The sequence below is a fragment of the Apteryx mantelli genome, chromosome Z, assembly GCF_036417845.1.
Source record: "Apteryx mantelli isolate bAptMan1 chromosome Z, bAptMan1.hap1, whole genome shotgun sequence".
Classification (NCBI taxonomy): Eukaryota; Metazoa; Chordata; class Aves; order Apterygiformes; family Apterygidae; genus Apteryx; species Apteryx mantelli.
This window is the reverse complement of record NC_090020.1, coordinates 51085083-51112767: the sequence shown is the minus strand read 5'-3', so window position 1 is coordinate 51112767 and position 27685 is coordinate 51085083. Positions and strand designations below refer to the sequence as shown.

General features: G+C 40.6%; 1 protein-coding gene across 3 annotated transcripts in view; it reads right to left on the bottom strand.

Moving 5' to 3' along the window:
* Nucleotides 1-12688, bottom strand: part of ELL2 (elongation factor for RNA polymerase II 2) — a 52658-nt gene extending 39970 nt beyond the window's left edge. For all 3 annotated transcript variants that reach the window (XM_067315158.1, XM_067315159.1, XM_067315160.1), the window contains exon 1: nt 12533-12688. In XM_067315158.1, the coding sequence (XP_067171259.1) occupies nt 12533-12664 (132 nt within the window). In that variant the 5' untranslated portion in view covers nt 12665-12688. The remainder of the gene's footprint in view (nt 1-12532) is intronic.
* Nucleotides 12689-27685: the final 14997 nt, after the last annotated feature.

Sequence of the window (27685 nt, the reverse complement as noted above, 5' to 3'; positions counted from 1 at the left end):
AGTATGAAATCCAAATTGATACACTTTTTACTCCTAAAAAATATAATAGCTCATCATCACTAAAATGGGAAGTTAGGTCCTACTTCTGTCCTTTCCTGCTTCCAGCCAGAAGTTCCTCCTTCTTTACTCACTGCTGCCTTATCCCTCTGCAATAAAAATTCAACTTGCTAACCCAACAGAAAACTATCCACTTCAGGCTTGCTAATGAACTGAACCTGTTCATGGAAGAGTCTGACAACTGTTAGAGCCAGCACAGGAAAAGTAGCAGGAGTATAAGATTAACAACTGAGTCCCACTCTGAGAGGCAACAAGCCATTACATCAGCTCAAGCTGTCTCAAAACTTCACCCTAAGCAATGCTGAGGTATCACCATCAGGGAGGTTTCTTGTGTTTGGGTACTGAGCACTACCTGGGCCCACAAGACACATATATGCAAGGAGAATTAACTCAAGTTCAGTAGAGCCTGAAAGCATGGAATATTATGCCAGTGTTCAATGTGTCACCTGTGAGCAGCATCTAGCATTAGAAAATCCAGAAGAGCTCAAGCAGAAATACCACCATCATACACATCAGGACAGAGAAAGGTGAAGTTCCCAGATGAAGAAGGGAGGTGGAGGGAGGGACGGGGGGGGACAGTGTCATTAAAAGTGACCATGTTTACTTTTCATGGTAGGAGATTCACACAAAATCTCGTGTTATACAGTAACCAACAAAACATACAACCTTAAGCACAGCAGGGCCTGAAATGGCTTGCTACAGATTTATCTATTTCTGGTGAGGTTTCCCATTCACAAACCTTCTGACTTAAAGCTGAAAATTTTTTAAAGTGAGCTGAGTTTCAAATTATTAATGCATCTGTTTATCCAGCAAGAAAAAAAATAACTCTTAAAAAAAATGTGATGGGTTACACATGCCTTACTTTTACATACTAACATACTCAGTTACAAATCCTAATATTCATCTGTAGCTTCAATTTTCCAAAGTAAAATTTAATGTTCTATACAAAAAGTTATGTATGAAAGTACTTCACAAAACACTGAGTCAGACATTGTAATGCAATGATTGTGTAGGCTAATGTGGTAGCCATCGTGCTTTTACAATAGCTCACAGAATTTAACATAAGCTCGTTTTTGATCCAGAGAAAGAATGGTGGCTGAACCAGCAACCTTTCCTACTTCAGTTAGAAGAAATGCCATAACAAGTCTAAATTTAGCAGGTTATGAAACAAAAAGGTTTCACCTGCTCACTAGCACATTATCGGTAGCACTGGACCTTATGGTGGGGAGAAGGGAAGAGGACTACCCATAACCAAACATTCTACTAGTCTCTATTTCAAGTCCTGATGAGCCTACCACCTTGAACAAACATTTCTTTCAGAGACCCACATTAAGCTTTAACTTACGGCATGATCACTGGAGAAGAGCAAATGTCCTCCTGGGTCAGACCAATGGTCCACCCAGGCAGTCAGATGGCTAATGCTGGGCAAGCTCATCATTCAGCTCACCAAAAGAAGGGATCTTGAACTTGGGTGGGAGAGACACATGGCAAAGGTGGAATCCCAGCAAACACAGGGCCTGTTTCCACTCTCCCGTCCTATCCTATCTCTTGACAAAGCACTACTGTGCAGAAGCCACTGGCCCTCTAGACACGTTAGATGAGTATCCTGTTTGGTGTTCCCTTCCAGTTCCCTGTTTTTTCCACTTTTCATCTCTTGCCCAAACACCCATTTCCTTTAGTTCATCTCTTGCCCCCTGAGGTCACTCAGTTTCCTCTGTATTTTCTTTTCTTACAGGGAGGAACGTGAAGTCTTGGAGAAACGATGACATGGCATCACAAGAGGCTCTTTAGGGAGACAGTGCACAGGATGCCTCTTTCCTATGCCCATTCACCTCATACTTTCTGATGACCCACACTTTTGTTAGCTGTAGTAGAGGGTATATTGTTGCATAGTCCTTTTTGGAATCCATTTATGTACTTGTTTTCTATGAAATGTGTCTAATCCTCATTTTAAATTTATCTACTAGTTTCACCAAGTGCCCTCTAGTTCCAACATTGCAAGATATGGTAAACATCAGCTCTACCTCCACATCATCTATCAATTCCACAATTTCTTAAGCTTTAATCATAGCTGTCCTATCCTCCTCTCCAAATTAAAGAGTCCAGCCTTTCTAGTGTCTCCTTGTAAGGCAGCTGCTCCACACCTTTGATCATTTTAGATAAGGTGCAGAGGAGGCAGCTCCCCTCCCCTATAGTCCTCTTCAGACGCACAAATCAGTTTCACTAAGGATTGGAGACCTGGATGCACCAGAGCTTTAAACAGCAGTGAAATTACACCTCTGAATCTTTCTTAATGCCCTTCCTGGCAATGCTTAGTTTTTTCTGTCTTTTCTGACTGCTGCTGCACATCAAGCTCATGATTTTAGAGGACCAAAAATCATGACTCTAAGATCTCTTTCTTCAGCCGCTACTGCCCCGGAGTCTAGTGTCATGTATAATTTAATTTTCCATAAATGTGTTACCTTATATCTATCTATGCTGGAAAGTCACCTGCCACCTTTTTCCACTCATTCAGGTTTGTGAGGTCTTTTTGGAGTTCCTCAACATCAGCCTCTGACCATCTGAAAAAACTTAGTATTATCTGCATGCTTGCACATTTCACTGGTCAATACCTTCTCCAGGTCACCACTGGACATGGGTGGGGGGGGAACCCACAAACACACACACGCTCCAGGACTGATCCCTGGGAAACTAAAGCTGACTTGTTTCTATCCTGAAGAGTGACCACTAAGCCCTACCTATTTCTTCATATCATTCCTTTGATAGCAATTTAACACTAACTCTCACTTAACTTGCATCCAGCTGATCACTCCTCTGCCTCCTCCCTGTCCTCACCCCCTGAGAAAACCACATAGCTTCACCAGTTCAACCTAAGACTTGTGTAACAATGCAAACTTAAAACCCCTGTGATCCTACAGCCTGAGCACAAACTCTAGAATCCTGCCCAGCAATCAAAGGAAGCGATCCTGCAAGAACTGCTAATAGCCTAAACAAATAGCTGAAGTGTATCGCCTCACTGAAGCAAGAGTAGTAATAATCAGATGTCAACTCAGCCAAAAACCAAAGCTGCAAACAGCTCTACACATATTTTACTCAAGTAATTACTATTTGCATCTGAAGATAAAGACTTTCCTACACAGGACTGGTTTAAAAAATTACCAAGAGGAGGTACTATATTAAGATCTGCAATCTCTAATTTTGGAGAAAAAAATAAATTAAAAAAAAAAAAAGGGGGGCTACCCAACTTGTTCTCTCCACATTCACTATGTTATTCAATAATCTTTGGGCAGGGACTATGTCTGCTTGCAAGACTCAAAATCGATGCACACATTTGGTTCTTCATAAATAACTCAGCTTTTATAAGCTACCATCCTTGTGTACAAGACTAATTATTTACTGTTTTTCAGACGACGTGACTCAGAGTGAATGGAAGATGACTTTATAATCAGCACATTAGAGATTCTGACATATAATAACAATTGTATATGTTTTGATAACTTTTAAAGAGCTGTCATGCAGAAGGAGGTTAAGACAAGATGCAGTTCCAGGATACAGGTGCTTCAGTAATGATGCCAACCTAAGGAGCGCCTCCCTTCCCTCCTCAACCTTTCAGCAGGTTCTCATTCCTGCCTCAGGGCTTACAACCACTCACTGGGCCTGTAAAAGGCTGCTTGTTCAATTCACAGCATGGCCTTACATCAGCACAACTTGTGCCGAGAAATTTACAGAGGCCTCACAAAAAAAAAAAAAAAAGCACAGCACCATCTGGAAAGAAAGACTATACATGCTGATTAAGTCTATTAAACTATTATAGAAACTGTATCACTACCACCTGGGATATTTCTTATGTACACATTCTAGCAATTAGTTCAGTCAGGTCACACTTGCAAATTACTGCAAGGGTTAAAACACCAAAATAGCCAGCTAGGCTTCCTTCTAATGAAGTTCAGATAGCTAACTTTAATCTCCAAATATTTAATATATAGAAATCACTATGCTGTGAGGTGACAAAGCCATTTTAATACATGGATATGGAGATACAACATTAAGTTAGGCTTCTTTGGTGTATGCATTCTGATTATTCTTGGAATTCCACAGGCGTTTTTCTCCATACACAATGTCTTCACACAATCCAGACAGTACTCAGTAAGCAGGAAAACCCAAAATACTGGGAAAACTTAACATATGCCTCCACAACTTGGTTCCGACACGCTATACAAACCCTAAAGACAAAGTGCTCAATTATATTGTGAGTACTTCACAAACATCAACGCATTTATCCTCGTATTTGCCATAAGGGTTATTATTACCATTTTACAGACAAAGAACTGGAGGACAAGAATATTATGAACAGTATTATCTGGTAGCTTTGAGTGTCAACTCTGAGAAACCCAGGTTCTAATTTTAACTGACACTCTTTGGCACTTGATGTTCTTACATACAGCTCCTGCTTACTTTCACTGCAACACAGACCAGCTTATGGTAAACCACAGTCCAAATGAAGACTGCTGCCAACACAGGCTCTCCCACTGCTCAGTGCTAAATCTGGACTGCCTGTACTGGTACCAGTACTGGGACAAGACAAGCAGAACAAGTGTGCAGCTGTAAGCAAGGGGATGGATCTTTCTGCAAGAGAGGGCACTGTATCAGCTCACTGCATCTCCTGGAACCACACCACTGGTTTTATACCTGTGGAGTGAGACAGAGGCAGCCTTGGTACAAGGAAAGTGGTAGAAGTACTGACTCAAAGTGGAACTGCCTTTTCTAGGGAATCTATCAGATCTACTTAGTTGTATTGTGAAAAAAATGTTGTATTAATGCTGCATGGCCATCAACTGCTAGTACCAACAGAAGGGTGCATGTGTGTGTTGGAGGGTATAGAAGACTACTACTTTTCACAGCGACACACAATTCAGCTTAACTGATGTATGAACAAGTCTCAAACTAAGGGTAGAGTCACATCAACTCAGGCATACAGCTTAATAGCTAGAACAGTAAGGTCTCACTCCTCTCTCCATGTATTCCTGGTAGCCCATCCCCTCTGGCATTTGTAGAACTCTTCCATAAACTTATTCAACTCACTGACCAGAAGAAAGCTTTCAAAAAAACAGTTTTCTGCAGTGGAAAGCCAGAATTAGGACTTCCCCCTTTCAGGGGCCATGAAAACTCAGATCTGTTCAAGCCACCTCACAATTTCACTCCTAATATTCAGCTCAGTTATGCCTTTAGTGAACACCTGTGCAGGGTGCAGGTAAAGGACTAGCATTAAAGTAACTCCATGGCAGGGACAGAAACAATCCAGTCAGTTAGGACATAGTCTAATTGTTTCAAGTTTTCCTGCAGTCCCATGTCTCATTAACTACAGTCTTCTGACATCCACAGTAGGGTAGGTGATCTTAGTCACCTTCATACTAGATTCCTGTCCAGGGCACAGGCCATCTGGTACACCAAACAAGGTAAAGCTTCTGTGTGGAGAGGGAAGGGGGGAGGGAAATAATGCTATCAATAATACTGGGAGAAAAAAAAATCTGTTTTCTAGAGTTGTATCTCTCACAGTAGATTGGTTGGTTTGGCAGCAGCACTGCTCTAACTCAGCTATGCAGACCCCCTTCCCCCCAATTCAGTTTCCTGCTGGTCAAATCTTTGCACAAAAAAAAGACTGCACTAGAAGGGTAAAAAAGTAAAGAAAGAGGATAGTAAATGGCAAGAAGGGCTTCTGGGCTTCTTTGTAGCAGAGCCAGCTTAAATGTGTATCAAAATACAGCATTATTTTTCATATAGACCAATTAGCCAGTACGGTGCCTGTGCAGCTGTGTAACACATCCATCAGCTCACAGAAGGGGGCAGAGACAAGAGCTCAGGGGTGGGCACAGATTAAACAGACTCGGTCATTTGAATTGTTTCTCTCCCATGTGGAGCCTGTTGTCTCTAATGAAGATGTGAGCTCATGCTGCAGCCTTTTTCTTAACTCACCTGTTAAATGGTGCCTCTCCTCCATTTAGTTTTATAGAAATTGCAGGAATTAAGATTTCTTCCACTAACAGTTTGTGAGGACACAAAAACATGCAGAGTAACATCACCCAGGCCTTGTTACCATAAGAAACCAGGCTAAAAATAGCTTGTGATCAGCCAATTAATGATGAAAATGCATTTATAATGAATACTTTTATTGCTTAAATCAGTAATCAACTTTGCAGCATCAGCTGCATCATTTTAAGATACATGCGGTCTTGGACTTCAAGAAATCAAACAAAAAATAAATTACACAACCCATCATCAACTCTTAATCAGTATATTAGACTGGCAACTTAGAAGCAAAATGCAGAGACATCACAAAGGCATCCCTTCTTTTGCATAGAAGTGAGTATTACTCCCCTGTAAGACTAGTTTACGTAGTGGTAGCAAATGTACTAGTGGTGGATTTTTACTTATTTGCTGACAGCAGAAGGGAGTGACTTGGGCATTCTTAGCTCTACTCTAGGCTCTGGAAACACAGGGTGGTTAAGGGACCCTTTTGCATACTCCCATTCCGAAATTATGTTTCTTTCCTTAACATAATTCCTGCCCTGCTTTTGTCCAGTGCTAGCTCATTTCACTACCAGTCTCTTCCCTTAGAAATCTGAGGAATGGGAACGAACTGACCTCAGCTCCCCACTCAGAGCTCCAAACAATTCTGGCTCCCAGCCTTCTCAGTCAGTCCCAGTTACCTAAGCCTGGTCTTCTAGGGCTTCTCTTCTCTTCAGAGGAGAGTCCCTCCTACCTCATTAACTCCCAAGCTGTTCATCTAGATGTAGCTCCTCCCTGTGGCAGGCTCTCAGGGTCCCCTGCACCTTTCCCAAGTCCCAGAGCCAGTCCTTATAACTCCATCTAAATGTCAGCATAGCTGTTAGCATATGCCAGCTGCAGCTTTAAAAAAAAAAAAAAACTAGCAATGCATCCACTTCTGAGCAGACTGATAGGCAAACAAGATGCAAAACCTAAGAAAATTCCCACATCTATGAACAGAAGCTCACCCCCATTCAAAGCAGAACATTGGCAGACTTTTCCAAAAGGCCAAACCTTTCAAACTAAGAAAAGTTTCTCAACCACCCACCCCAAGACCCAGCAGTTTACAGCAGATATTAGTCATGGAGAATTTCAACCCTGCTAAATGAAATATGGCAAAGTCCTATGACTATTTCAATTGCTTGGAACACAGTAACATCAGGCAACTTGAGCAAACACTGCACTTCATATACTTACTAACTCTAGAATCTCTACAGCTGGAACATCTGAATGATTACTTAAAGAATAAATACTCACCTAAACTCAAAGCAATTTGGAACTGAAGTACTCAAATACAAGGCACAAAGCCCCAAGAGTCACAATTATCCTCTGATCTGAAAAGTTCAGATTTTACAGGCCAAAAACATTTGCTTTAAACCCATGCAGATTAAGACTTACTATTCAAATTGTTTTTACATGGGAAATCAAAGCTGAAACTTCACTGGTGACAGATGTTCGTTTTGCAAAGAGCTGTAACAGTTGAAGACAGTACTGCCCCCATTACTCTGCAGACAAGGATCAATGCAGTATTCCCCGATCTACTTCAGAAGTAGTCAGGTTAGGTCAGCTCACCACCGGTGAGAACCTAGGCGCTCACTGTGCGCCACAGGAAGATGATTCTATTTCTCTTGAACCTGTTCTCATTATACTACTTCTGACGATCATAGAGTAGGCCATCTTTACAGCTAAGCCAGTAAAAAACAGTTTTGTAGCTTCTGCTGGACCAAGGGTAGAGTTGCATGCTATGACTTGAGCTAATCTAACAGTTAGCTGCCACTGAAAAAGGCAGGTTCTGCTCCCACCTCTTATCCTAGACACACACTCTCTACTCCCTTCCATTATGCCAGGTCTCATGCTTGTCAGTCCAGCACTAAACTCACAGAAAAATGAATCTGCAACTAAATAAAATAGTTCAAGCAAGTACCAGAGTAGTATGCAAGAGATTAGGTGGGGAGGGAAATGCATCATGGCTAGGAAAGTCTTTTTTGGCAACAGTGAGATGCCAAACCACCTAAGCCTTGCTGTGTGGCCTCACCTGCAGGCACACCTGAGCTAAGCCTCATGGCTGGGCCTGAAGCAGATGAGGGACTGTTCACACCATGTACTTTTTGGCCTGCCTACCCTAGCCTCAGCTGGCTCAGCCAGATCTAGAAAGCACCATCCTTACAATGTCATGTATATTTACTTCTGAGGAGCGTTGTACATGGTTTAGCACTACTTTTAGTTCAGATCTGCCAACTGAAGACCCCAGAATCTGCATCTAAATGGAGCTGACATTGTGCCTATATATCCTCAGACATGGGACAAATATACCATATTCCTGTAAGTCACCTTGTATTTCTCACTATTCTCTTGTTCTCCCAGGTAGCAGCTCCTACACACTGCTACAGTTCTACAGTTCTGATTTCTGATGGCAACATGCAGCACTTCAGTGATCTAGAGCCAAAGTATTTCTTCCTGCTAAACAGAACTTCATTATAAAACAATTAGTCATGCTTTAAATTAATACTGTCACAGATAATGCTCAAGTATTTTTACTCATGCTACTCAATACTATCCAAGTGATTCTAAACAAGAATATTCTCTGTCATCCAAATTCAGTCTACCCTATGCCTTGAAAGCAGAGTGTATAAAGCTAGGTAGGGAATCAGGATTTGTCACTACCTATACTAAGCTGAACAGATCAGGCCTGCTGAAAATGTGATCTTTATCTATATTTCTAAAGTTGGAGGTGGAGGGGAAGGGGAACTTAGATTTTTCATAAAAGAATTCAAGAACCTGAGTTTTCTTTAATTTTCATACAAGCTAAACAGATCCTTAGCAAAGGTAACAATACAGAGCAAGCGCATCATTCTTTATGCAAACTATTTAAATTTCAATGTTCAGCAATTACAGAGCCTGATTACATGTTGCCTAGGTTCTACAAGTGATGGGATAAGTAGGTCATTTGAGGGTTATCCTGAATTCTCACCTCTACACTCTTTTTGAAATATTGCTTGCATTACGTAGATAAGGTCTTTCAACGCAGAGCAGGGGCAATGACAGAACTGTAGGTTGTTCTTTGCATTCACTTTATAGCGTTCTTCAGTTCTCTGCAATGCCTTTAAGCCTTCATTACACATTTTTTCAATTGCACAGTGAGAATTGAAATAGGTCAGCAATGTAGCTGAGCATTAAACTAAAAGAAAGGTACAACTACAGATCCACAAATTCTGTCCTCCTCAGGCACTGCAGAGATGTATAAACTAGTAGATTATAACTGGAGCTATTTAAAAGTTAAATGGATAGTGTTTCTTCTCAGCTCCCCATTTTCCTCCCAAAATGCAGATATCCTCAAATGCTAAAACCTTGCCACAACTGAAAGGTATCTCAAATGCAATAACTCTGAGGACCACTTCTTGAATAGTGTTGAAAAGTTTTTTTTTGTCAGTGCAAAAAATTAAGATCATTTGACTCAATTTATAAAATGACCATTTTTAAAAGCAAACATTTCAGTGGCTAAAACAAAGTTTAAAGTTATACATGACAGATTTATTCTTTCACTTACCACTATGCAAATGGAACAATTTGCATTGTCCCTCACATTCTAGCTCCTGTAGTATCAGATTATGGTAAGTGGGTCTGCGGGAAAAGTTGGAGTCTCATTTACAGTTATGGAGATGAAGAAATAGTGAAATATGAAATATTATTTCAATATTTTCTTGATCATCATCACCACGAGTAATCCTTTATTCAGTTTATTATATGCTGAAGACTAGGCATACTCATTTTTACATAAAATGACATGAACTTGGAAATTGATCTTTGTTCAGAAAGAAGACAGGGAAATAGTTTACCAAAGTTGTTTCATAAATTACAAATAATTAAACCTTTCCCAAGAAGTATTTACCTGCAGTAAAGAAAACCGTGTTATTGCAGTCAGCACAATTTCCAAGCTGTCATATGTGCTAACATACAAAAGTGTCCAGTTTCAAACTACAACATTACAAATACCACTTTTATAGTGTGTGGAAAATCTTTCAGAAATCAACTCCAAATTACAACATTAACTTCTAATGTTGAATTATTTAGACTCCTTGATGCTTGGCTCCAATCACAAAGGAAATATCTCAGTCTGAAAAGTATGTTTCATGTGTATTATACTACCTGTAAGAAGGCAACCTTTTTCAAGACCATAGAACTTGTTCATCCTGAGTAATTACTTTAAATTAGCTTTATGCTTTAAGATCCTCACACCTTGAAACATGGCTGCGACTGCAAATATCAAATACCTTAGTCACTTTTAAACACTGTATACACATAAGTTCACTTTAAACTTTTTACAGCATTGATAGCGACAAAAATCACTTCCATAGCCATCTTACATGATTACTTAACCCACCATGACTTTCAGAGGACAGTGAAGAAATGCTTTCTAACTGTATAACTAATGAGACTAATCAATTCAGTCAGAAATCATATTGAAGAGCTGCTAAAAGTTTATGAATTAAGTGGCACAATATGGAGAATATGCAGCAATTTACAACTTTTACATGGCATTTAAGACCTGAAAGCCATCTTCTTTAAGCCATTGGTTCACAAGAACAGCTGTGTCTTTAAAAGCCTACAAAGCATGAGTGACATCTAACTCTGCCCAGCCGGGGTTCTCTGGAGCTGGCTCTGGCATCTGAGCTCTCGCTACCGTGAATAATGCATAAGACCCAAAGGGACTGAAAGGGTGGGAGGGATGGCTAAGGCTTAGGGCTGCAGTAATCACTGCACTCCACCAGCACAACATCCACCCAGAGAAGGAGAAAGGAGGGGGGGGTGGGGGGAAGCAAATTCCCAAACTAACCATTTCTCAGAAATAGCTGCAAAACCCCACTCAGAAAAAGGGTAGTAACTGCAAATCAAAGTTTGATTCCCCTGGAGCTGGCAGCTTTACCACTGGTAAGAATCACAGATAGGCAAGAGAAAGAAGTCAAGCAGTGGTGTAATTATGCAGCAGGGAAACAGGGGCCAACTAGACACTGCTAAATCTAAGTGCAACATGGAAGTAAGCTGCCAAACATGTTAAAACAAACAGAGGATGCCAGCACACCGGACAGAGGAGACAGAGCAGCACACTTCAGTGCTCTATTTTAAAGTAACCCACTTATTATGGAGGAAGGAGAAGCAGTTATTAGTCATAGGAAAAGGAGCAATTTGGGGGTCAGTTCTGGGAAGCCCAAGTCTGAGTCAGTCCTTAGTGTGAAGTAGGATGTAAAGAGAAAAAAGAGCAACCGGGTTCGGAGAAAAGAATCTGGTGTCAGTCAACAGCTTATTACTTGCAAACAAGTCACCATTGAGCTTTATGTCTCATTTTAACACAATGACTTTTAACTTTTCTCCTATCTTTAAGACGTGTTGCTAGAAGCTGATTCAACAAGCAAGGCCTTTTGGATAAAAGCCTGCTGGCACAGAAAGAAAAAAGAGAAAAGAAAAGAAAATAAATGCTACATCAGCACCTCTCTCTCCCCAGGTCCTGCACTGCACACTACCAAGAAAAACACACCACTCCCCAAAACCCCACTATTCAACACTATACAGAAAGTGCAGAGTATAAAGAAAAAAAAAGAAATAGGTATTTGAGAAGTAATAGAAAGATATAAGCTAATTAGAGCTTAATCTTTCACCTCCTCACAACACACAGCAGTACACAGCCACTTTTAACTCCACTAAATGCACTGAGGTCTCAAATTTCTATCGGAAAGCTACGTTAAAAAAATTTAAAAAAAAAAAAGAGAGAGAGAAATTACAGAAGCTACCTCACCAGTGTACATCGCTTCTGAACAGCGAACAAGATTTAAAGTTAGTTTCGGCAAACGCTATCAGGAATTTCAAACCGCTCAATCATCTTTTTGAAAGAGGTGAGCACAGTCAGGTCACCCCCGACGGGGAAAAAAAAAAAAAATCAAGTCAAAGAGCATAATATAAAAAAGTCGAATTCTCTCTCGCAGCGCATTCCTGGGAGCCTGCGATGCCCCCTCACGTCCCGGCGGGTGTCCCTCGCTAACCCCGCGCCCCTGCGGGGAGGCGCCGAGCCCCGCAGCCGCCTCTGCGGGCGCCGCGCGAGCCCTGCCCGGTGACAGCCGCGAGGGCGGCCCGGCCCCCGGGGCCCAGGAGCGGGGGGGGGGGGGGGTCCTGGCGGCCCCCCAGACGCGTAACAGCCCCGCCATAGAGGCCATTGTCCCGCGGCACCGCCGCGAGCCCCGGGGCCACGTCGGGGGGGGGGGGGATAGGGCAAGGTGCCGGGGGCCGCGGGGAGGGGAAGGGGAGAGAAGCCGCCGCCCGGGGCCAAACCGCGCCGCCCGCCCCCCGCGCCTGCCCGGCGCGACCGGTGCCTACGTGACGCGGGGGGCTGCCGCGAGGGGGCGGCGGGCACCGCGGGGGGGACGGGCCCCCGCCTCACCTTGCTGCCCTGGTAGCTCTCCAGCGCCCGCACGGCGGTCTCGGTCAGCTTGACGTGCAGCACCGTGATGTTGTCCGCCGTGACTCTCCCGCAGGACACGCCGTACCTGCCCCCCTCCCGCAGCGCCGCCATCTTACGCTCCCCTCTTCCGCCGCCGCCGCCCCGCTGCTACTGCCGCCGCCGCCGCCGCCGCCACCGCCGGGGCCGTGCGCCGCCGCCACCACCTCCTGCTGCTGCCGCCGTCACCGCAGCTACAGCCATCCTGGCGCTGACGTCCCAGCCATCCCCGCCACCGCGCAGCCGCCGCCGCGCCCCGCCCCGCCGCGCCGCGGGCCCGCCCACCAGCCCGGCGCGCCGCGCCGATTGGCCGAGCGGGGAGGAGCCCCCGGCGGCAGGGGCGGGGCTCGCCGGAGGTTAGCGGCGGGAGGCGGGGGGAGGAGAGGGGCGCGGGGAGGGGCGCGCGGCTGACGTCAGCAGAGAGTGCGTTTAAGCATGTTTGATGTCATTGTTGACGTTCCTAGTAAGTGGGACCGCGGCTGTCACGTGATTGTCTCCGCGCGCAGCGGGGGAGGGTGGTTGGAGACGGTTGGGCAGCGGCAGCCCCGGCGCGCCGGGCGGGCTGTGCGCGGCCGCGGCCCCTCCGCGCCCGACGCCGGGGGTTTCCCGGGCGAGGGGCTGCGCCCATCTCAGCGCTGGGCACAGCAAATACAACACGTTTAAAGGCATTCCCCAGGAAATTTTTTTAAACCCGCCCAGACTTGTCCCTAGAAAACACCTGTGTTACCACAGGAGGCAGGTGCGGGTCCCCAACCTACCTAAACTGCATGGGCTCTTCTCTGCCCTTCCCCATGCGAAACTGGTGCTTGGGTTCCATTTTATTCATCTGTTTTGCTTGGAAAACGTGCGCTGCTGGCGCAGCCTCTCGGCTCACCCTCCTGTCACAGGAGATACTGGATATTCACACCTGCAGCAAAGAAGTGGCAAAATAGTACTGTAAACCTGCATTTCAATATCCCAGGCTGTTCAAAGTTACTACTGCTGCTTCTGCTTTAAACCAAATGCACTTCTCTGCTAGCCTCCAATTAGACTTTTTCAAAATAATGTAGGTGCTAATAATGTAGGTGCTAATAACCACACTGTCTTTCTAAAACATCACCACCTCATTTGCCTTCATCCCACACTTCCACAATTAAATATTCCTCTTGGTTTCCCTTGTTTGGAATCTTCTAATTTGAGTTAATTGATTAACAAGGTGCATTTAAGATCATGTGTCTCTGAACAAAGACCCCATCTAAGAGGTGGGGTCTGTGTCCTGGTATACAGTAGTGGTAAAAGCTATTAGTTTGATGCTGTAACCAAAGGGTGAAGGCACTGCACAGGTATCTATGTGAGGATCAAATCAGTAAGGTGTAAAAATGTATTGCCTTTGTATTAATGTAAGAGTAAGCTACTAAAGATGTTCAGATGTGGTGACATATCAAAAGTGTTCTTATAAAAAGGGAAAAGATTTGGAGGAAAAAAATGCAAGAATAAAGGTTTGGCTAACTTGCCTTGTGGAGAAGTTTAAAATGTTTATTTCTTACCCAAAAGCAGGCTATGAAGTGACTTGACCAGGACCAGCAGGCTGCCTAAAATGAGGAAAAGCACTCTGATAATAGCTTCTTAGCCTAGAAGAGAAGGCATTGGAAATAGCAGCTGGAATCTGAAGTTAGGCAAGTTCAGGTAGAAATAAGGTGTACATTTTTATGTGCCACTCAGCAGTTGGGAGGGGCCTCTGTCCCCTGCACTCTCTCAGGGCAGGACTGGTTGCTATCCTAAAGGTATGCTGTACGTCAGATGGAGCGTATATATGAACTGGATGTAGAATGTAGCAAATTATAGTCGCTGGCTTGTGTTATACAAGATGTCAGACTACACTGGCCCTAAAAAACAGCCAACATGTACAGAAACATCAGAAAATATATTGCCTAGCGTGTTTTAAAAATACGACCTTTTAACAAAAGATGTTAGTACTTTAGTATATTTTTGCCAGCTTTGCACCTGCTTCTCCACTATGCCAAATTATTGTTTTTAAAAGAAGATGCTAGCTATTCAAATTGTTGAAGAGGCTTTATAGTTTGAATCAAGTATAACTGACTGCCTCTCTAGAAAACTTTTCTCTTTATCATGTCATATGTAAAACAGCAGTTTAATCCTTCTAACCAGAACAATTATATATAGCTTTTCTAACACAGACCAGTCCTGATTCTTAGGTGGGTATGTCAATCTGCAAGGAGCCTGGAAACTACTAATGCAGGTGCCCCATGAGGATCATTTAAATGCCATCTATTTAATTCCTCTTGGAAAAAAAATGGAAGGAGAGAAAAGATCACAGGCCACTTGTCTCCTCTCATCCCACAATTTTCAAAAAGAGAAAAGCCAACAGAATCCAAAAGCTTACATGTGCTTCGCGGAAGATGAGCTAACATTAAAGAGCAATTTAGTCTAGCACTTACCAAAATCATACACTGATAATTCTACTGACTGCAGGTTGCCATTCAAGTTACTTACATGCATGGAAAATATTTTGTAGGGAGCTTGAAATAGTTTTACTTTCATTTCTCCCATTCCCAGTCTTACTCCTGTTCTACGATTCATCTCAATCAGCTGACACTAAAAAGGAACAACAAAAAAAAATTTGCCCAATCTTTACAGAGTTAAAGCATGTTAGTTAAAATAGGTTTGCTATCATCTTCAAAAGCTCTTTTTTTTTTATTGTAGGGGAGGAGCTACTTAGGATACCCTTCATCATGCCAGAAATTCAGAACGTGACTTCACCTTCAAGACCCTGTCCAGGTCTGGCCTCACCTGACTGCCACTTTCAGATTCTGATTTACCATTTCAGCTTTCATCTCCACCAGCTTTGTTCTTTTTCTCTCGTAGTAGTTGCTGTTTCTTCTATACTGCCCTAGAATAAAATATCTTTTCTCATAGTTGTGGGAACAAAAGAGAATTCAGGGAGAAAGATAAGGGGGCACACGGGAAAAACAGTACGTGGCAGCCAAAGCACATCACCCTTTTGCAACATGAGTAACGAACTAGCTGGTGAAGGCCAGACAGTTTGTTCCAGCTGCACGGCGGAGGAGGGAGCGATATGGAGGAATCACGGTCCGCCCCCGACCACAAAGGGTTGCATCCCAAAAAATAATTGCTGCTCACAGACTAACTGTTGACCTATAGTACCCCCAGCCTCATTATCCCTGCTTACCATATTAAAAATCACGCCCTTTGCTGCATAACGATATGTACATAAGGGGGGCATACCCCCAACAACCGCGCAAATGGCAATCTGGCCAATGAAGTATGTCTGCCGCGCTTCCACATCCCACCTTCAGCAACTATAAAACAGAGGATAGCTCACTAAAGTTTTTGGGAAGGGAAGAAAACTGAACCGCCGACCTGTTCACCGGAGATTGCTGATGAGTGAGCCTCCTTCTCCCCTCCCCCAAACAGGGACGCCTCTTTGGTAAGACTTGCGCCTCCGACAAACGTTGGACGTTACCCGGGAAAATATATTATTATTGAAAGCGCTTAATTGTTAGTTTGAGCTCATAGAAAGAACATTTGTAGCAGCAAGTGCATTTATCAATGGCAATTCCGAACCTGTTGTATCTGTCGCTTTAATAAAACCTTATTCTTTTTTTTACTTTGCGAAACTGTCTCAGGGAAAGCCCTCAAACAGGGGGGGCTCTGGCAGGCAAAGGTAAATTACAAAGATTCTTTTTACTTTGCGAAACTGACCCAGGGAAAGTCCTCAAACAGGGGGGCTCTGGCAGGCAAACGTAAATTATAAAGATAAGGAAGGGCCTTCCGTCCCTCCCTTTCACGCGACAATAGTATGTCATACAACCCCCTTTCTTCAGATTATTTCTCAGTATATATACCTCTTTAGCTTCTCTTTTTAATGATGATTATTTACTGGCCAAACTAAGCAAATAAAATGCATAATAATAATAATAGAAGAACTATCACAATCTTTTGACCATATAATGTGTAGTTCTATTCATATTGTGTCATTCCTTATTTAAGGAAGGTTTAAGTAACTCCTATATAGATTATACATATAGGTGTGTCTCTGTGCAGTGCTCTGCTGAAATCAACGTTGCCTGTATATATTTCTTTGCAAGACTGTTTCTCTGGAATGTAAATCTTTCTTAAGATGACTATGTTATTATATAAATAACGTCACAGGAAACAATAGGATATAGACAGCAGGCCTCAGTGATTTCTTCAAAACAACTCAATGTGTAGGTCTTGAAGTTGGGCGCTAAGGTACATCTCATCATGTCGTACTATATGCAGCAAGTGGTAATGCAAAGCCTGTACAAAAATAAAGAGGAGAAGGTAGAAGGGAAAGTATTTTGTTTGAGGGGGTTGAAGAGAGTTCGAGCTCTTGAGAAACCAGTGCATTCATCCTCCTTATCCAAGTTCTCTATTCCCTAACACATTCTGTTATTTCTCAGTCCTTTAGGGAATACTTTTTTACTTTCCTTCCTTTTTTTTTTTTCTTTGTGTGTGTGTGGTATAATCATTTCCTCAATATTTTCAGATACTGAGAAAACCAAAAACTGAGAACTGAGCAATCTGCTTCAGGTTATGACTTTGAGACTTTTCTGTCAGTTCCCCCTTTAGTCATCTCTCAAACACTTCACTACTGGAACTCTGGCAAAAAAGCAGATACATTTTTTTCCCCAAACAGCCCTATGAACAGCAATGAGAACCTTGCCTGTAAGCTATAGAAATAGGAGATATAATAAAATAGGCTGTGTCAAATGTTTATGGTGAGAAAAACATGTTCAGCAATTGCAAAAGCAAAGCCTATCTTATCCTTATTTAATTTACTTTCAGATTTTTTTTTTCTGTTAGTTTTCGTATCTGAGAAGATGTAGCATACAAGTAATCTTTTGCAGGAAATGAAACATTTCTGGTCATTCAGTTAACTTAGGAGCTGGTCCAGCTTCTGTTTGTTATCAGAATCAAAGTGAATAAAGATACAAACCTGCAGCTGATTGATAGGAGACTTATAAAAATAATGGACCAGGTTAATGACTCTATCAAAGCTTTTTCTTTTGTTTTGTAAAGTGAGATGGTAGGGCCTATTCCTGAAAACAGCCTCAGAAGAAAACTCTGCATAGTGTCCCATTTAAGTCAATTGTCTTGAGTTTTCAATGCCACAGATTTTGGTTTCTTTAGGGCTTACCTATATAGAGAAGAACCTGTGGTCTTGCCAATGTATGAAGTTGCACCTGTTTAATTAAAGGTGTGATTTCATGCTGAGCTACTTAAACTGGTGCAGCTTTGTAAGTGGGCATCTGTAGGCTAACGACAGAGGTTTTCTTTCACTGTAAATTGTTTAAGCTTATCTTGCAAAAGTGAATTAAAAAATGTTGATGCAAACTGCTTTAGTGACAAATGGTAGGTAATCTCCTTTCCTAGCACAGATGGATCTGAAAGAAGGCATTTTTTTCACTCATTTGAAGTGCAAGTTCTATGTTCAGATGAGTTTTAAGATTTGTGCAATTTCTATATCTTCTTCTAATAACTAGTTTTTTTCAGACAGCATACTGAAGATGTCAAGGTCAGAAATCTAAATTCAGTTAAAAAGCTTAAAATATTTTGTCTCTTTCTGAAGGTTTCTTTCTGTAAATAGAGGCCAATATCTGTTACTATGTAAGATTTGGTTATTTTTTGTTATTGTGGTTTGAAGTGGAAAAGGAGAGGATATGAAGGAAAGGGGGTGATTATGCTGATACTTTTGTGTATCATTTCCTCTTCTGTCGTCTGTTTTGCCCAAGAAGAGCTGCTTGGAGAAAGGAACTGTAAAGTAAGAAGCTTGGTAGCTGGGCAACGGAGTCATTCATCTATTGCCTATTGAGGTGTGACAGACTAGCGTATATGCAGAAAGGATGAGGGAGGGGAATGTGGAAAAAAACAGATGTGATTCAGAGATGCATAATTATACTGATAGAAGATTTAAAAAACAAAGGGAAATGATGGATTAAAAACAGACTACTTGCATTCCTTCTGGAGATTTCCCCTTATTTCACTGAATACTGAAATGAGCAAAAGTGATTTACAGTTTTTCAACACTGTAGTTCATTTACACAAAAAACAAATATTGAAGAGCAAGCATTAGCAGCAGTTGTAAGACACATGGCATGTTAGCTTCCCCAGTGCTGCAGTGTTTGGCTTACTTCACAGACAGTAAGAATCAGGCTGTAGTTTCTGTGACGCTGTTACCATAAATCCATGTTGCTTTGTTTTGTGTTCAGAAAGGGAGAAAGGAGATAGTTCTGCTTTGGAAATTCTTCATTTATAGCAAGGGGTCCTCTGGAGTACCGCACTTGTGAGTAGGAGGGTTTTTATCAGGACAAAAGCACCACTAAAGTCACCCTGGCTTAAGAGACTGAAGCACCATGGACCCTGGACAGACTGATAAAGACAACTGTAACTGCAAAGAACTTTTACAATTAAAAGTTTTCAGTGTGATCTTCCTCTCATTAAGATCAATGGCAGGACTTCCACACACTTCTATGCCAGTAGGATCATATCTAATAAGTAGTAGCCATGACCCAGTGTGTGGTTTTTTTGGGGTGCCTTTGTTTTCTTTTTTGTAATTGTTAGTTACTATAACCAAAGTTTAAAGGGCTTCAGTCCTGGGAACTCTTATTATGGTGCATAATCATAACCACTGAGATCAGGAGGGAAAAAAAAAACAACAAATATTGAAAATACTGCTGCCTTCTCTGTACTCCCTGTATCACCAGGTACATTTGCCACCTTACTTTTTTCCTTTTTTTTTTTTAATAATAGTTTTTGTAGTTTGTTTTCATTGTTACTTGATTACTTTGAACTCAGAACTCACTGGAGAGTGAAACGTGTGGCCTACTTGGATGAACGGGATTCCTAAAGTTCTTTTGGCTAGGACTTATTCTAATGAATGTACTTAAAAAAATTAAAGTAGACAGTGTTGGGAGAAACAGCCAATTACTGCTTCAAAGCAGCCAATTGCATTATTTGCGCCATCTTTAATGCACCATGAGCTCTTTATAGTTTAGAAGCAATGGAGACTTTGGTGATAATTCATGCTGCTGGTGGAGTGGTGAATGATGTGGACATATTTTGTGGTCTGCCAACAAAAGTCTCCATTTTCTCATTATACAGGTTAAAAATACTCTTCTACCAAGAAATACTCTTCTACTGACAGTGGAAACGAGATCCTTCAATGTACATAAGAAAGGATTGTACTTAGTTTTATGTAATCTTCAGTGGTAAATTAGTTATAAAAATAAGAAACTGAACATGCTGCTTTAAAATTTCAGTGCATTACTGACTTTTTAGTCTACTTAACCACTTATATAGTTCTTGAACTGTATTTGTAAAATGTCAGTGTAAGTTAGTTAAATACTATCTAGCATGTTAGCTATTCTGAATTACATAGATAGTCTGTGTTTTTATAACTATCACTGTAATCCCTAAAGGCTGTTCTATATGGGGTCATTCATCACCGTAGCAAAAAATAAAGCCTCCGTGTTACTTCTTTGTGAACTTGCATGGCCCACAGCAAGTCTCATGTAGCCTCCAAATGCATAATTCCTATGTATTCCTAGTCCTTTGTAGAGCTTCCTTGTAAATCTGTACAGTGCTAAGGTTGGACTTTCATAATTTGGCACTTGTAAATTATTTTTCCTGCTGTTTACTGACTTTGTGAAACTGAGAGGCATGTAATTTTTAAATTACCCAAATGGACCATTTAGGCATGTTAGTGGTCTATATGATGCACATGAAAGATTGAGACGCATTTAGAAAGTATAATTATTTTACTTTATACACAACTCTCTATGCAGTGTTTTAAACTAATGGTTGTTTTCCCTCAGCACTAAATCTGTAGTTGTGCCTATATATGCATATACTTATATATGGTATGGTGTTTATTTCTGTGGCATATATATGTGTATCAAAGCATAAGCAAGGTTTCTTTTTTCAGAAGTCTGTTGAAAAAATACAAGAACTGGAATTTGTTTTGTGAGAGCGTAAATATACTAGTCATCACTGTTATTCCCCCCCACCCCCACCCCGGGAATCAGTAGAATTGTAGAACAGAAGCATACCTGCACAATGTACACTGCAATTATTCTTGATTCCTACAAGCTTTCCTGCCATTAAATACAATCCTTTCTTTATTCTACTCAAAGGAAAACTTAAAATGTGGTAGACAAAGAATCAGTTGGTTAAACTCTGTCCTGTATACTAACAGCATTACATATAGGCATGGTAACTATTAGAAAACACCTACCTTACACAGCATAACCTGCCTTCTTTGTTTTAGCAGAAGTTCTGTAGCTTTGATATGTTTTAAATTCCACTGGATAATGGGAAGTTGCTAAGGTAACCAAGGTTTGGATGAAGAAGTAGGAAAACCAGTCAGTAATTTATTTGGCAAAAAAGACATTATCCACTTCTGCAATCAATTATATACAAATGTAATGATGCCATGATAATTAGATGCTTTTGAAGCAAATCTCCTAATTTTGATTAGGAGTAGTTTCAGTTGCAAAAAGATGAATTTGTATAGTTTTCTGAAATTATCTTGGGATCTGTAACTAAATTATTGCTTAATGTTAGACAGAGGTGATAAAATAGGGGTAATTTATTTTTGGGTAGAACAAAAATACAGTTAAGTCAGGAAGAAATTTATGGTTTGACTTATGATAATAGTAATATTTGAAAAAGCTGAATAAAATGAAAGTCTACTTCAAAGAAAGGTTTGTAAGATTTTTGTCATTGTTGCTGCTCTGTTTTATTTAAGTCTAATGTATTTTAAGCCATGATCCCAAAAGACTGGTTCTATTTATGTGCCAGTAGTTCAGTGCATATATAAGTGCTTGCAGGACAAAAGGTAAACTGAAATCATGCATATCTAAAGCAGAAACATTAACAAATACTTGCTCTGTGCCCTGACAATTTAGCTTAATTAATCTGGTATTCTTAATGTTAACATGCTGTTTCTCTTTAAGTGTTGTTCATTTACAGTGTCAGTCATGAAAGCCTAGTTCTGGACCAAAACCCTTTGCCCCCATGATGAAAAACACTAAACCTGTATAAAATCATTGTGATGGTTTGAAGGCTGCCTGAAAACTTTGAAGAGTAAATTTTCTTTTGGTAGGTTTGCTGGTTTAGGTATCTGTTCTCCAGCAACTAACATAAAGCCAGTATAAGCACAGCATGATGTTTGCTAGCTAATCTGTCAAAACTGTGATCGTGCTTTTATGCCAGCACTGTAGCACTTGCACAGTGAGTAAAAAGTAAATAAACTAGCCTGTTTGATACTCCAGGCTGAGCAGTGAGAATTGTTTAAATACTAATCCAGTCAAATGAAAAAGGAGATACGTGTTTTCTTGACTATACTTAATCCAGATCAGATTTGTACTATCAGACTATCCACTAATGCTCAGATGCTGGTATTAACGAATGTAAAATCATGGACTAAGTTACATGGTACAAGTTTTCCTATAGACAAGACCTTAGTAGTGAAGAAGTCACCTTACAGCCTATTCATGTCCTCTGTCTTACCAACAACGCTCTGATCATCTTTCCAATGTATTTGGATCCTATCTAGTATTTCCAGACTTAAAAATAGGCATAAAATTAAATCAGAAGTAGTCCTGTTATGTCATGAAAAGCAGTAGAGAGGACAGGCCTAAACTCTTGCTTTCCATTCACTTTTAAAATATGAGCAATAATCTGTAATACTCTTGGTTTCTCATATGAATGAACTCTTTGTGATTATACTTGCTGTAAATAGCCGAGTACAAGCCAAATGTTATTAGAAGAAAATACACGAATTTTGCTTTTTTTCCTTCCTTTTGGCTTTAGAGATTAAAGAGATTAGAGTTGTATAGTTTTTCCAAAACTGGGAAAATATGACTTTAATAGTGTAGAGTAAGAAGTAAAACTTTTTTCTTATGAGAATGACACCTGATCTTCAAACTTTTCTCTTTATTTTGAAGTTATAGAACCATTAAAACTTCCAGATTTCTTGAAGTTTCTGTTTATAACACCTTCTTTATCATACATCATATCAGGTATCTTTTGTTTTGTTGCTTGAATACAACATTAAAAATTATGAATATGAAGGATTTTTTACTTTGCACTACTTTTGCATAATTTGTAATACATCAAACTTGATGTGCTTTTCATTGGAAGAGTTCAGCTGCTAAACTTGCTCCACGTTCAAATATATTATTGAGTCCCTATTGTAATTTTAGACCTTATTGTAATTTTATTCCATAAATAGAAATACAATCTCTTTGCAATATAATACATGTCTTATAACCTCTGTTATATTGGAGAATCATTAAACCAATTAGAGGCATGTTTTTCTTGACTATAATTTCTTTGAGACTTGCAGCCTGTAATTTATATGTAACTTAGTATGTAGCAAGACATTTGGGTTTCTTCTCCTTCCCTGCACCATTCTTAAAAATAAAGTTGTCCCAGATGTTTAGATACAGCTCTTGAAATAGGGACAGGCAGCACTGGATTTTCTTTACAAAATAGCACTGTTGTTGCTATAGTAATAAGATTTGTTTACCCTATTTGCTAGAAATAGTCAGTCACCATTTAGACGCCTTCAGTTCTGTCAAAATATCACAGTTGCTGTAATTTTGACAATTAGAATTGTGCTTCCCACTTGCTATTGTTTATACTATTGGGTGATTGTCAGCTAGTCACCTTTCCATTTTTCCATTGCATTTTTAAAAATATTTCATTTTTTTCTTTCCTGTATTTCAAACTTTTTTTTTTGTTGTCTTTTAATTGTAAGCTTGGAGTTTTTCTACTTTGTTGAAGGGAAGTTTAAATTTAGACAGAGGCTGGAATTGCTGAAACCAGCTTATTTATGTTCAGTTGGTTTTGGTTTACATTTGCTCTGTAAAGCTTATTCATTCATCCAGAACAGTTAAATATGACTTGCAATGTTTGCCTTCCACATTAGTTTCCAGTCTTTAAATTTCTGTCATGCATTTGAAATGAAGACATGAGTTTTGGTGGAAAATTCAGGTACTTGATGTGATCCACTGCATTCAACAGTTAATTACACTATGTTGTATAAGTAAAAACAAATCTTCAAAAACAAGAAAGAAAGGAAAAGGTCCCATATACCAATAACACTATCATTTGCTATTAGGGGCAAAACTGTGATTCTACTTAAACTGTTGGAAATGCTGCTGTTGACCTCAGAGGAATGTGGATTTCATCCTAGGGACCATCAGAACAAGGCAAAAGAAGATAAAATCAGCTGTCTTGACTCTCCAATCTTTTCTGCTCCCACACCCCAATCCACCATAAAAACGCTTTCTGATTTGGAGAAATTGAGGCAAAGGCAATTTAACTGGATGACAAAAGTATCAAAATATCTAACTTGGGACTAGAGTTTTGATTATGCTCAATATGAAGACCTGGCTTATGACTAGGAGCTGGAATATGCTACAGGTATACAAGTATACAATAACAGAAATGGTAGAACCTTGTTCCTTCTTCTGGCAGTGGCTTAGAAGAAACACAGCTTCTTGGCACATAATAGTAATTTACCTACCTTTGCATTGGCCTTGAATTACTCTAATGAAAGTTTTCCTATACATGCAAAAATATGTTTATTATAAAATGTCTGCTATATTATGAAGCTAAGCTGAAGAGAACAATAGGTTGGTATTTACTGTACTGTTGTACATTACAATAATTAATTTAGCCCTAATCCTGAAAACCTTTTCATGTGTGAATTCTCATTTCTGAGAGAAGTTTCATTGCTAGAAAGCCACCGTGAGAAGGTCACGAAGAAATGGCCAACCTTTAGAAAGGGACTTTATGTCAATACGAATCTTGAGTGAACTATTGTTGCCCTGTGTGTTGTGGGGGCAGGGAGAGGGCTGCTTTCTTATGGAAGGGACATTCACGAGTGGCCTGGTGTTTTATTTTGCAAAATTTTGCAAAGAAAGGAAAATGCACATGTCCTTTTCTATTAAGATATAAAAGATCCCTTTTAGATCAGTCTGCATCTTGCACTGCTGAATGTCATTGCTGCAGCACTGTAGGAATTAAAAAGCAGCTAATTGGCAAATTGCCAAAATGAACAGTGTAGGAAAATTAATAAACAAATGACACTGAGTCATTCTATCTGCTAGCTCTTCTTCAGCATCCCGAAGCAAATTCCTTGTTAGACTATTAGACTGACATAATCCTCCAAACAGTGCTGGACCACTTCCTTGAAAAGGCCTTGTATAGAAATGTCAGGCTTGCAGGCTTTCATTTAAGAGCCACCATATATATGCTTTCTATTTCCAGGACACCCATGGAATAAATCTTACAGCTTCAGTTGCATAGTAGGTCCCTGTGGAATCTCATTAGCATCTTTCTAAGTCACTTAGTGTCATCAAAATCCTTAATGACTTTGCTCAGGATTTCATTAAGTTAGAAGCAAATCTAATTAGCTTCTTGGTGTTAACCAGAAGGGCCCTGTAGCTCTTTCTCTGGACCAAAGACTTCACTGACAAGATAAAATTAATGTCTTCACCTTTCAAGGACACTTGGCATTTAGGGGACACAAACACTGCTAGACTCTGTTCTAAAGGAATCTTTGGAAAGGAAGCCATATTCCTAGGGGGTTCCTCTTGTAGCTCTCAGTAGTTCCTTCAGGCATTCATGGCCTAATTTTTCAATTTAAAAGTTTCTTGTGTAGAATAGACAAACTTCCCAGTCCTTTTATAAGGCAGGATGGGTTGCTGCTCAACCATCCTGTCAGTGCAAGCAGGCAGGTGACAAATCTCTGTTTAGCTCTTTCTTCAGAGAAGGCAGGGGTTCAGACTCCAGGAACTGCTAATTTTATATGTGTATATATATATAGATAGATATAAAAGATTTTTTTATATATTTATACACACGATATATGTGTATATATGTGTGTGTGCACATATATTTGTGTATATATGCATATATATGTATATATATGTTTAATATAAGAAATGTTTTTTCCGAATAGTATTAATATCGTTCCTACTCCTACATAATCTCCCCATAAGAAAGTTTTCTTTCTAGATAGCATTCAACATCTCCTAAAAAGGCTACTATAAAGAGAGCCCTGCCAGAATAAGCAGTTACAAGGGTTTATCCTCACTTGGGCTGTCCTAATAATGTGTCAGAGACATTGTATCAGAGAAAAGCTAACCATGGTTAACTGAATGTTGTGACTTCTTGCCAGTAGCTTACTTAGATTGAACTCTCTGGAACCTTGATTTTTCTATAGCGGTTTGATACACTAACAGCTGTCCAAAGACCTTGCCATTCTTGCAACAAATCTGGTGTAGCCATGCACTTCTGCAAACTGCACAGGAGCCATGTAAACTGCTATTGGGACTTTTTGTATGGGTGTCACTCTTCTGCAGCATGAGCAATTGTTCAAATACTGTCATTGGAAAGAGACAGTTTTCCAGACAGTACTGTCACAGTTCTGACAGTTCAGAGCATTGGCTCTGTCACATGTCAAGCCAACTTGTTCATACCCAGGGGCTCCTGACGTGCTGCTTGACTGCTCCTGTCGCCTTCTCCCCAGTGATCGCTGATGCAAGCACAAGTAAAAGGGTTTGAATACACAGCTGGAGACCAGGCAGGAAAATGCATTCATCCCCTTTACTAGTAGCCCTTATTTAGATAGGGTTAAAGTAACTGACAAGTCTCAGCCAGAGAAAGAAGCAAATAAAGAACAGTAATTACAGCACTTGCAATGAGTGCAGTAATGAGCATAAGAGATTGAGGATTCTCACTTTCTTCCGTGATTTCCCTCCACTTTTGCTTCCTTGTGTTATGTCACTCCATGTCCCAAACATGAGCTTCCAGGCCTAATGCATTCACAAGGCTTGCACAATGCAAAACAGTATTTGCAGAGCCCTATGGATCTTTGTATATGAAAGAGCTAACAGGAACATCTGTTGGAGCATATTAAGCCTACAAATAGAAATTGGTGAAAATATACTAACTGTGGATAGGTACACTTGCTTCAGGGAGCTGCACTTGCATCAGGGAGCTATAGCAAAAGATGTGGTAGAGACAGCAACATGCAAGTTCTACATTGCTTGCAGAGAACACTTTGAGTTTGGATGCAGTACACCTCATTGAAGCAAAGTGGCTTATGAGCCAAAAGCCTTTTCTGATACTCTGGTAAACTTATATCCAGTTAATCATTGACTACTATTGCAATCAGTAAGGGCAACAACTAGGTTAACAAAAAAACCCCACAACTTTTGTATTGCTACCCGGAGGTATGCTTTTGGCACAAATCTGGTGGATGCTGACTATCTTTTCAGGTGATCACTCGTGTGAGATCCCCTATAAAAGAACTGGTAAAACCAGTTTCAAAGATTGTATGTTGTATTCTAGCAGATGGCTAACTGTAGCCAATGAGCGACCATCATTTTGGAATACTGCCCTTAAGGCTTTCATAGAATATTTTCGCAGGTGTAAGAGCCACAAAACACATATTACATATTCCAGAAACCTGTTTGTAGGAGGAACTCTGGGAGCAATTCACAGGAAAGAGATAAAATTGGTTCCTACTCCATTCTGGGATGGGGTTGTGTTGACTGTGCAACTGAGTCTGAAGGTAATCACTGATGCTGAAATAAGCTGTTGCTGCTGCTTCACTTCCTCCGACAGCTGGGATTTGGTTTACCCAACAATCCCTGCTGATCTCATGGCATGACCCCATTTGAACTACTAACGAGCTGCATGAAGCTCAAGAGCCACATGTTGGCTGCCTCTGCTCCAAACTGCAGCAGTCTCTAGGTGGGCATCTAGGTTTCCAGACAAACCTCTGGAAACACCTCTGCTCTAAAACCCAGGAAATGTCAAACTCAAATGCGGTTACTATGATAACAAAATTAGACGCTTGCTAGCCCATCACCAAAGGGCAACCCATTTGATTGCTTGCAATAGTTTCTAAAGATTGCTAGTAATATGGTATTGGGTTTTGCAGCTATAGGAAATTTCTGTTGGCTACTTAAGCTTTGAAAGATTAATTGCAGAAAAAGTGTTTCAGGACAGGGCTAAAGTGAAGTGTGAGGA